This window comes from Plectropomus leopardus, chromosome 2 (assembly GCF_008729295.1).
Source record: "Plectropomus leopardus isolate mb chromosome 2, YSFRI_Pleo_2.0, whole genome shotgun sequence".
In the NCBI taxonomy this organism is placed as follows: Eukaryota; Metazoa; Chordata; class Actinopteri; order Perciformes; family Serranidae; genus Plectropomus; species Plectropomus leopardus.
This window is the reverse complement of record NC_056464.1, coordinates 10843517-10855373: the sequence shown is the minus strand read 5'-3', so window position 1 is coordinate 10855373 and position 11857 is coordinate 10843517. Positions and strand designations below refer to the sequence as shown.

General features: G+C 40.2%; 1 protein-coding gene across 1 annotated transcript; it reads right to left on the bottom strand.

The window, feature by feature from the left end:
• Nucleotides 1-227: 227 nt before the first annotated feature.
• Nucleotides 228-8198, bottom strand: zgc:113307 (uncharacterized protein LOC553753 homolog). The gene is made up of 5 exons (XM_042497555.1): nt 7919-8198; nt 5428-5744; nt 4910-5234; nt 3736-4053; nt 228-1982 (listed from the first exon to the last, which is right to left on the bottom strand). Exons 2-5 carry the CDS (start codon nt 5731-5733, stop codon nt 1831-1833), a joined length of 1101 nt encoding a protein of 366 aa, XP_042353489.1. The 5' UTR covers nt 5734-5744; nt 7919-8198; the 3' UTR covers nt 228-1830.
• Nucleotides 8199-11857: the final 3659 nt, after the last annotated feature.

Genomic DNA, 11857 nt, shown 5'->3' with positions numbered 1-11857 from the left:
TTTTACAATGCATCATGCAGGTACACTATATGTTTTTGTGCTAACAATACTTTTTACGATGTGACAAATATACTGAGAATATTTTATTATTAATTTCAAGAACATACAGTTGTAACAAAATAAATGTTGTAGTTGTTTATGTCAACATAAATGTAGTTTGCCTTCAAATATTCAGTAAAACCTGAACAAAAATCTCTCTTCTTTAGTTTGTAAACAATAACAGTGACTCATAGTGAGATTTAGATCTCAGTAACTGACATATTAAATATTGTCGCAGCTTTACAACAAAAATACAAGTAGACTGTATTTTCTTAATGTCCATTTTATTTTTTCTGTTTTGCAAATCAAATTTTGTGTTTCAGGATCATGGGCATCAGCTTTCATATCAAAGTTTCTTGCACCATGATTTGAAAGTTCTAAAAACTTTGATTTGAAATCTGCTTTAAAATTGCAGAATTTCAATAGTTTAGTCAAAACATTTTTATATTCACTGCGTGTACCGATGTGACTGTTCAACACTTTCCAGCTAACTGAGTCAGATGCTCTCATGGGAAAGCTACTGAATTTTGCCATTCATACGTGTTTCCCTTTCCCCTAAATACAGCTCAGTTTAACTGAAGTGTATTTCTCTGTACAGTCAGAAAAGAGAGGGTTTGTCACAGTTCCTATTCAGTAATAACACACAGATGTACGACCCTGCTGCGGCAGAGCTTGGAAAAGATGGAATGAGAGAGAGAGAAACCCATGGGAATGCACTGGTGGTATGAGAAATGTTTTGATCAGAACATTTGGCATCATGATAAAATAACACTGGTTTAGTGTACAAGTTCAAGCTTTGGCATCTTTTGAAGGTCCGTTTTCCCTTCAGTGCCTGGGTGTGTATCTACGTATTGAAGGCATACTGAATTAGATTCCTCACTTGTTTATAGCTGTAAGGATGAGCCTTTTGACTTCACAAGTAATGAGCTGCACAAAACAATATAAAAATCTTAAAAGGTCCTGTGTGTAGAATTTGGGGGGGGTAAGAGAAGTGAAATATAATATTGTGCATACATTTTCTTTTTCTTTCTTTCAGGTGATTATTTTCTTTAGTAAATAATCACCTGAAAATAAGAATCATTGTGTTTTTGTTACCTTAGCATGAGCTGTATATATCTACTCAGGGAGCGGGTCCTTGTTTATGGAGATCACCGTGTTGCACTGCCATGTTTCTACAGAACAGACAAGCAAAACATTGGTTCTAAATAGGGCCATTCACACATGCCGGCCCACTTAGTCAGCCATCCCTCTACAACAAGCTGTCAGAAAAACACAATCTTTTAAATGTGAGATGGCTTTATTAGGTGTTTTATATGTTTAAATCACTGGGTCTGTTTGTTTTGGAAGAAAGAAACTTTTATGGATAGTTTGGCTTCCAGTAAAAACGTGATGTACGTTTGATTTTAAGATATCAGAGAAAAAAAGGTAAGCACAAATTAAAAGGTGCTGGGTTAGGGGCCCCTCTCTAGAGAACCTAACGGTGTGGGAGAAACACTAATTTTCTTTTTCATTTAGTGTTTTTATTTGTTTTAATCACCTTGTTTTGGAGAAGTGACCTCTGCAGATAATTCAGCTCCTGGTAACAAAAAAACCCTCCTGAACAATTAACACTAAAGGAATCTTAACTGGGTGAAGCCGGTTTCGACATGCAGTCCCCACCACTAGATGCCACTAAATCTCCCTAAATCTTACACACTGCTCCTCTAAGTTGAGTCACTTTTTTTTTTTTACTAGATGAGTTTAGCCAGTCACTTACAATAACCATATTCTGTTGCATGTTCAGACGGTGGATCAGATGTAAATACTTTCAAGCACTCGCAGGCAGAAGACCCAGTCGTATGGCAGCTGTTGATAGGACAATTTGTTTCCATCCAATCGTAGGATCTTCATCCTGGAGTAGGACAAAGGTCCCACCTTTCTGCAGAAACTGGTCATGTTGAACTCTGTGGGGACAGACAGAAAGCAGATGCATACAGATCATACTTTATTATTAGAGACTCATAATTCACCCGTGACAGCCATCTGCTCATTGCTGCTTCGTCAAAGCACTGTAAAGACTAAACCACAGCTTTGATTTCACATCATTTACCATGTGTTCATATGTAAATTGTTAAGATGAAGTGCTTCAATCACATTGTGACATTTGGAATCTTGGAAAAGGACTGCCTTAAAGTAAAATCTAAAAGTATTAATCTTAATATATGTTTACCTTATATCTAATTGTTAAGTTTACTGAAATTTAGCTGCCTTTACTTCAGCTTGTGAAGTTGTTGCAACTTTAAAATGACATTTGGAATTACCTTGTCCTTTCTGTTAGTGACTTCAGTAAACCAAGTTAGTCTGAGTTAACTTGATCATCACAAAGTGGATTTTGCTAAAGATGAAGTTAGGAGATCTGCCAGTTCTGTCTTGTTGATATGTTAAAGAAAATACAAATATTACTGACTAGTTTGCAGCCAGCAGAATACAGATATACTGCACAGTAAACTTGGTTTACTGAGATTGCTAAAACTTAGAAAGATTGATTTAATCAAACTCGACATTTTTAAGTTGCAGCTACGTCACAAAATATACATTTTAAGTAAATTTAACAAATAAGATATAAAATAAACATGAAGTAAGATTAAGATTAATAGTTCTATTATACTTTTCAAGGAAATCTGTTTCCAAGATATTTTTTTAAGTAAAATCAGCTTGTCAGATTTTACAGTGCAGTCTGCAAATGTCCCTCTTCTTCTCGTAGATTATGCATTTCCTGAATGTCGTGCAGGTGCTGCAGTGAGGAAACCACAACGCCCTCTTTTGCTTTTTCACTTGACTTCAGTAGCAAAGCCTCCCTCAGGCCAGACTGTAGGCTTTGGCAGACAAGAACCGCGGTAGCCGTCATTCTGCTAGCTAGACGATGAGGTGTGTGTTATTGTGCAAGTGTTTTGCCGTCTGTCTGTCCCGTTAGTACACAGCCCCATTGTCTGCTGCTCCACAGATCGGGATCACACTTTCACTTTTTGCCAAAATTGCACGCCAGGTCATTGCTGCCTGATGGTCACGTGAGTCAAAATGGCTACAAGTCTGCTGCAGTGTTATTGAGATCCTATCGGCCAAAAAAGGTCAGAGTGATGGGGAGCAGACAGAGGGAGAGGGAGAGGGAGAAGAGGGGAACAGCATGTGCTTCTGGCTCATCTGGCACTCTTACCTCTGAATCCATCACAGATGTTTTCATACCACTCTTCTCTATTCTTTACTAACCTACTTTCCCCTCATCCAACCACCCAAATATTCCCTCTTCTCTCCTCCGCCCTCTTGCTTCTTCCATCTCCATGTCTCTGAGTCCCTCCCTTTATTCTCTCTCTTCTTCCATCTCCAAATCACCCCAGCCTGTCCTGTGTCCGTATGCAGTGACATGGCCGACTGTGTTTCTTTGCGGTTCACATACATTTTCCACATTTCTGCTTCTCCTTCACAACACAGTTTAGGTGTCAGACCTCCCCAGGCGGTCAGCCACATACTTCACACCGCTGTCACAAGATGTGAGTGCGTAGTAGAATTTTAAAATGTAGGAATATGTGCACATGTGTGGGGAATTAGAATTTCACAGACATGAAGTCATTGTCACCCTTACAGTCACAGTCTGAAAAGTGACTGCATGTTGTGCCTGTGTGTATGTCCATGTTGTCTTTGTGTATGTATGCATCTCACCTTGTATTTTATTGGCCTCCAGGTAGAGGTACTGCAGGGTGATGGGAACTGTGGGAGTGGTTGTTAGCTTGTTATAAGAAAGGTCCAGTTCCACCAAGCTGGAGAAGTTGAAGACCCCCGGGTGGAGGCCGCTGCTCTGTAGACCGCAGTGACTCAGACGAAGGTACTTAAGATTGAAAAAATTCACAAAACTGTCTTCATCCAGGCCAGAGAGAGTGTTGTTGGACAGATAGAGCTGCTGGACAGAAGGGGGTAAATGCGTCGGGACAGACGAGAACAAATTCCCACTGAGGTCCAGCAGGTTCAGACTGAGCAGACCTGCAAGATGAGGGGCAGGAATACAAAATAACGCACCCACGCACGCACACACGCACACACAAAATGCAAACTGAGAAACTTGTGTTATTTTTTTTAAAACTCAGGGTTCCCATACATTGTCCATTTCAAATTTCAGTGCTTTCCAGACCCAAATTTCCAGACTTCTGAGTATAATTTTCAGACCATATTTAACATCTAAGTGCATCGTAACTAAATGTTTATTACGTAAAAAAGTTTTAAAATCCAGTTGTTAACATGTTTGTGACATTCTGACTATGTATGGTACTATGTTGTAGTGTAGTTATATTTACTTGTGTGAACTTAGAAATGACAAGTTTAATTAAATCAATCTTTCTAAGTTTTAACAACTTCAGTAAACCAAGTATCCTGTAAATGTAAGTCAGACTTACCTGGTTTACTGAAGTTACTAACACTTAGAAAGAACAAGGTAATTTCATTTTTAAGTTGAAACAACTTCAAATAAATAAGTAAATATCACTATATCTTAAGTAAACTTAAATTAGGCACAAAGTAAACATACATTAATATTAAAAGTTGTATTTAGTTACATTTTTCTAGGAAAATGGTTTCCTAGATTGTTTTAACAAAAATCAACTTTTCAGATTTTACAGTGTAATCTCTCTCTATACAAAAAAGACACCAGCCAGAAAAAAAGGAAAAACACTGAAATGCCCCCTCTCTTTCCTTTCCTTCTCTCTCTTTTGGAAATGCTTCTTTTAAATGTTAGCTAAGCCTGGTTTTGCATGATGTCAACAGGTTCACAATAGCAGGATTGTCTTTCCACCCCAAAGTAGATTCTGTATGAATAAAGAAAGGAAATGACACATTACTCCACCTCTGAGTTCTCCCTCTGTGATGGTTTGCAATTGGTTTCCCTGCAGCAGCAGCAGCGTCAGGTTTTGCAGGTTCTGGAAAGCTCCGGGGCTGATGCTGCTGATTTGGTTGTAGGCCAGACGCAGCTGCCTGAGTCCAGCTGGTAGAGCGCTGGGCACTGATCTCAGGTGGTTGTGGTTGGCAAAAAAGTAGCACAGCTGTGTCTGGTTCTGCAGCGCGGCCAGGTCCAGCTTGTCGCTCTGCAGCTGGTTGTGGTCCAGGATGAGCCAGCGTAGATCAGTAATGTTGGCCAGAAAAGAGGAGGATAGGGATGTGATGTTGTTGCTCTGTGAACAAAAGGGAAAAAAATGCCTGACAGATTCTGACTTTTCACCCTTTCACAGTTAAACTAAAACATTTACATTGAAGTGCAGTGGAGGCCAGCTACTATGGAGCGTACAATGAAAAACCACTGTGGGTTAGTGGTGGACCACTATAAGGCCAACACACGCTCAGGGACCGTGTCAATGTTTGAGCTACCTGTAAAAACAGGTACTGAGTTCTGTCCGGCAGGCGGTCAGGGACGTCTGCCAAGCCTCTGTGGTCACAGTAGAGCGCCGTGGGCCACTGGATGGGGCAGTCACACTGCTGAGGGCAGGTCTGGGGATTGTTGGCTCGGAACCAGGCTGGATCTATCCGTCCCCGCAGGCTCACCACGCTGGGCTCACCCAGCAGGCGATTAATCCACAGAGGGACACCTCCATAGTCTATGTCAGCTACAGTGGTGGCTGAGGTAGAGTAAAAAACACACAGCAGCACCAACACAACACAGCACAGGGGAGCCATGGAGACAGAACCTGCAAATTAAACATCAAGACAAAATTATTTTACAGTCAAAGTCAATTTAAAAGTCATAACTCTGACTTTTTCAGCCTGTGAATGTTGTGTAACGTCTTCTGTGGCTCTGTAAGAGCTTGGTCAAGTTAAGAAATATCACACGAGTGTTTTGGCTTAAGCACAGGAACAACACATTTTTAACAGAACGCCCCGGGCCATTCAGATTGGAATCTCATGTAAGTTACCAGACTGAGAAAAGTCAAACAAAACCATAGACTGTACAAAAGAAGTGGATGTAGCCACCGTGACATCGCCCACTGGTTTGTGGACTACCACTTTAAAGCCTCAAGTTTCGAGAGCTGTTGAGGAGCGGGGGGACGGATCTGACTGAGAACCTCATGACACCGCACTGGTAGCGACTTGTCACTCACAATGTGGCAGAGCTCTAAAGCATTCCCTGCTTCATAATTTACCTATTTTACCCTTAATGGGAAAATACTTGACAAAATGAACATCACACTGTATTGATGTAGACTTAAAACTCGAGACTGAGACCATAAACTAATTTGGAAAATGTTTACTGAGAGAATAACTCAAGGGAGAAAAAGCGTCATTTTTGCATTGACATACATACTGTCAGACTTCTTTTTGCAATCCGTGTTAGTTATGCCATTAGCTTCCCATTTTTTAAGACCTGGAGATAACCCAATGACCGAAACATACAGTCAAGCTGTATAATGGGAATTGGAGGATTCAGGGTTTTTGGAGCTTGGTCCATACCTCTGCAGCATCAGTTTTGACCTTTCATATTTGTACATGCTAGCCATAATGCTTAGCAATATCTAACGGTCAGTTGATCTGCCTTTTTATTGCCATGAAAATGTGCACATACATATTTCACTGAGGATTAATCCAAATGGCATTGGTGATTCCACGACTCTCCCTCTAGCGCTACCAGCGGGTCAAACTTCCCACTTATCCAGGAAAATATCTTATAATCTACCAGCTGAAATGTCATGAAATTTAGCACATGTATTCATGTCCATCTCAAAATGAATTGCAGGCCAATTACTTCAGTGACCACTTAATTGTTTCTCCAGTGCCATCGTCAGGTCAAAGTTTAAACTGGTCCAATACTTTGGTTTATGTCTAAATACCAGTGAATACCATGACATTCTCCCATACTTTGCCTCTGATGTTGGCATGTTAACAGGCTACAGGTGAAAATGGTAAACATTACCAGATAAACATCAACATGTTAGCATTATCTCACTAGCATTGGCATGAGGCTCAAAGCTCCACTGTGTTTAAGTAGAGCCTCACAGAGGTGCTAACATGACTGCAGACTCTAGAGCCTTTAATCGTTTGCAGTTCTATACTACATTGCTAGAGTGTACCTTTAAAAAAAGATGCAACCCTTGGGTTTTGAAAATCATGGTGATAAATAGCTTTAGTGTGAGGTCATAAAAGGTCACTTTTTTCAACGAGCCTCTCCATGTCACATGTTCAAGGTCAAGGTCAAGGTCAAATTAATTTATATAGCACATTTAAAAACAACCAAGGTTGACCAAAGTGCTGTACAAAACTACAGGACAAAATAAATAGTGAATAAAAAAAAAACATAAAAGGCAGTATAAAACGCACAAGAAAAACAAACATACTAAAACAATTCATCAAATACAAATATGAGGGATGAACGGCTCAATGTAGGTCAAAGGCCTACTAAAGAATTAGGGTTAAATTTATGGATATTGCATGGCTGAAGTGCAGAGTTAGCTGAGATGGCTGCTTTTGCACACAAACTTCAAACTCCGGGGTATGACCTGATATTTTTTTCCCCTGCATGCACAGCTGTAGATGGTTACGGTAATACCCACAAAGTTGATTTCCACACACACGCACACTCATACACACACACACACACAGATTCAGTCACTGTATGACACAGCGGTTTTTGAGAAAGGTTTGCATCATCAGGATGTTTGCAATGTTGCATTTTACCTTTCCTACCTTAAGCACAGTCTTGCGGTACATGCTTAAGGTTTCCAAGAGATCAGCTACATTATGCAATCGAGCCTCGTCAAGCCAACCGTAATTAAACAGACGCATGACGCAGATTTTTACATTTCCAGTTTTGCCTGCCTTACAGAAGAGAGGAAACAGAGGCAGGCTAAAATCATCAACTGACACTTACCTGTTTAATCAGGAGCTGCAGGACGGAGAAAAGTTGTCTTAAATTCCCAGTGAAACCCGCTGGAGCTGCACAAAACTATGTGTGTGTGTGTGTGTGTGTTAATGCATCTGCATGTGTGTGTGCGTGTGTGTGTGTGTTTTCAGGCTACCGGCGATGTTTACCCACTGTCTGATACATTCCTCTCCTTCAAACGCTGCCCACATCCCAGACCCCAGACCTCCTCCATAATCTTCCCTAACTCACTTCTTCCTTCTCCCTGCCGTCAGCCCTTGGTAACGGGTGAACCCACAACATTTGGTGACAACATGTTTGCTTGTACCATGGCGATGACACACACAACAAGACAAAAACTGCTGAAGAAGGGAAGAGGAAAGAAGTCAAATTATGGCAAAAGGGTTTCTGGGATTCTGACGGTGCAGAACTTTCAGTGAGAAAATTTTGATAAGCATTCAAGTACACATATTTGTGTGTGTGTGTGTGTGTGTGTGGCTGGTTCTACAGTATGTGCTCTGCCTAAAGGCATTCAAGCCACAAAGTACCTGGGGAGCCAAGGAGACCATTCTGTGTGTGTAAGTGTGTATCCTTGTGTGTTTCACTGTGTGTGTGTGTGTGTGTGTGTGTGTGTGTGTGTGTGTGTGTGTGTGTGTGTGTTGAAGGAAGAAACTTCTTGCAAGTATCTGAGCAGAGCAGAAGAGAGGAAAACGATTCCAGATTCCTTTACCCCCTTCCCAAGTATGAGGGGAGCACTGTGAGAAAAAGAGCATGGTGGACAACAAGAGGGAAAAGTGAAGACAGTAGCCTATTTCCCATTCAGAGCATGAAAGAGCGCCCTCTAGGAAAAACACAGGGGATGACACCCACAGTTGAGCCAAACATATGACATAATGAGCCCATTCAAGCCCATTTCTACTAGGGTAATAAAAAAATAATAAAAAATAAAGATTCTCGAAGTCACTATGATAAGAACGTTTCTGAAAAATAATGACATTATGAGTATCACAAAACAGGAAGACACTTCAAAATCAAAATAATGGGTTCATATTTCAAAAATACGAAACTTTCTAGAAATATCTAGTATGGCATTAGTATTTTTAAAATAATAAGTATCTCAAAACTATAAGAAACTTTTACAAAATGAGTTAGTATCTCCAAATAATTACTTATTATCTAAAAATAATGAGAAACTGTCTCAAATAAAACTTTGAGGTACTAACAATTTTTCAAGAAGGTTGTTCAAAATATAGAGATAAAAACTATTTCTTAAAAAAAAGAGAAGAAAATATTTTTATTAAAATGACTTAAAGGCTCTTTTTTTGCTAAATGAAAAGTTAAGGGATCACAGAAGTTACAACAATCCACCCCGATGGAGACATGAATGTACCAAATGAAACAGCAATTAAAAAAATTATTGAAATATTTTAGTCAAGACCAAAGTGGGGGACTAAAGATTGCCTGACATTGCCGTGCCACTAGAGCGTCAGAAAAATTATAAAATAATATAATTTTCTATCTGTGGCACTGTGTTAGCTTCCTTTATTCCCACTGCTCCTTGTTTGTAAGGTAACTTGTCAAACAGCATCACATTTTTTGTAACTGATTTCTAACTGGTTGAGTAAAGGTTTCTGGAAACGAGCTTTAGCTGGTACACTGTGTCACCAGCTTCCTGTTGGCAGCTCCTCGCCATCATACACACTCTTTGCTCTGTCTCCATCTGGTTTTCTTATAAACAGGAGAAGGAAATGGAAAAGGCTTCCTACAATCCTCTGCTGGCTCTGATCCCTCTGCTCCAGAATGACACCTTTCACTGAGATGTTACATGCTCTGTCTGTGCACAAATATTCACTTCACTCACACATTCAGTCAGTGCTGACTGGAATTACTGTTTATGCTTCATGAATATTAATATTTTCCCTTTGATTATTTAAATGTGTTTTTCATTTACTGTCAAATTAAATTTGAATCACTGACACTGGCAGTATAATTTCTTTCTCACCCCATGTGTGCAGAGATCCAACGTCCCAAAGTTGCACATAAGTGGGACGTGAAATAGAACGGATGGGAGGATACAATCAGATACTTCTGACTTTACTGATGATAAATGAAAGATGAAGAGGACGAAGGAAGAGCTAAATGCTATATTGAAACTTAAGAGGGTAAGTAAGAGGGAGTAACACAACAGAGAAGTTTTCAAACAGGGGCAGACATCAGATGTGAGATAGAAACTGCAGCCCTGGAGCATCCTGGCTCAAAGAGAAACTGAGCCAAACCCACTATTTTCCTAAGATGAACCATCTACTTCCTTAAGGACAAAATCTAACAGTCCCCTAACTGACATTATACCAGTGAGGGCAAGTGTAGTCAGAGAAGCTCTGAGGGCAGTCAGTGTGAAGGACAAAGAAATAGGGTCCACTGAAAGGACAATATAAAGAAGGCCTCAACTTGTCCACATCTAAATACCAACAAGCACAAACTGGAAACATACAGGATAAACATCCAAACAGAATACATATGATCTTTCAGTTCAATAATGAAGACCAAACAACAAACTAGAAGAGTAACTATCAACACCAATGCTGCATGTGGAATAATAATCAGAAATAACAGTCTTTATATCAGCGTTATTACTGATATTATTCAAGAAAAACTGAGTCCAAACTTCTGAGTCCAAACTGATTGTGTGGTCTTAACACACGTCTGTGCCGCATAAATGTGCTATATAATGCATGGAAATTGAATGACAGAAATCTGCTTTATTATGAAACTGCAAAAAGACTAACAACAAGAAAGAAACGAAAGCGTTCACATAATCACACATTACTCTATATTGTCAAACATTATGGCTAATGTCTGTTACTGACATCCTAGAAAGTCAAAATGTATAAAGTATGAACAAGAAGAATGTCATCCAGTGTTACAACCTGCAACACTTACAGGAACATACGCATACGCATATCATACTACACGTTACTACATCATTTGCATGGCGTCAATTCTGGTGTTAAACTTCATACAACAGAATGCAAAGAATAATCAATCTGTTTATGTTATTACAACATCAACAGCTGCATCTCTCATCATAAGTCCAGCAAACTCCTGAAGTCGACAGATGACACCGCCCTCGGTGGACTCATCTCTGGTGGGAATGAGTCTACTCAGTTGTCATTATGTAACTTCTGCTTCCTGGGCTTCTTCATCACTAAGGACCGCATATGGAAGCTAATCAGCTCAAATCAAAAAAGCACAACAGGGGAGGTACTTTCTGCAGCACCTTAAGAACTTGCCAAACACAGCAGTGGTGCACTTCTACGCTGCTATCATTGAGCCCATCCTCACCTCCTCCATCACCATCTGGTGTTCTGCTGCCACTACCAAAAACAAGGGAAACATGCAGTGTAACATTTTCTCTGTGGAGACAGTGATTACTATCCTTCCTGGAACTGTAGTGCTCCAGGACCCTTAAGCAGGAAGAAAAGATTGTGGCTGGCCCCTCATACCCCAGGCACAAACTCTTTGTTACACTGTCTTCTGGCAGGAGGCTGTTGTCCATTAGGACTGAAACCCCATGCCACAAAAACAGTTTCTTTCCATCTGCAGCTGGCCTCACCAACAAGGCCGGAGACCCCACTGACACTGACACTATGCACCAAAACACCAGAGATAAACTGGATTCTGATCAATTGGTTAAGATTTCTTGTTAATGAGTCATCATGTTCTCACAACCACTACATTTCCCAAATTGCCCTCAGGATGTTTTCTGTTTGAGAGTTGGCAAGAACAGCAGATCACCAAACAGCTTGTCAGATATTGTAAGGGCATGCCTAAAGCTGATCCCTAAAAACCACAAATACTCTGTTTTTCTGTCACACCTGCTCGCCAGTGATGTAGTGGAGGGTATACGCAGGTATACAGGGTATATACAGCTTTTTTTTCCTGGTTGCT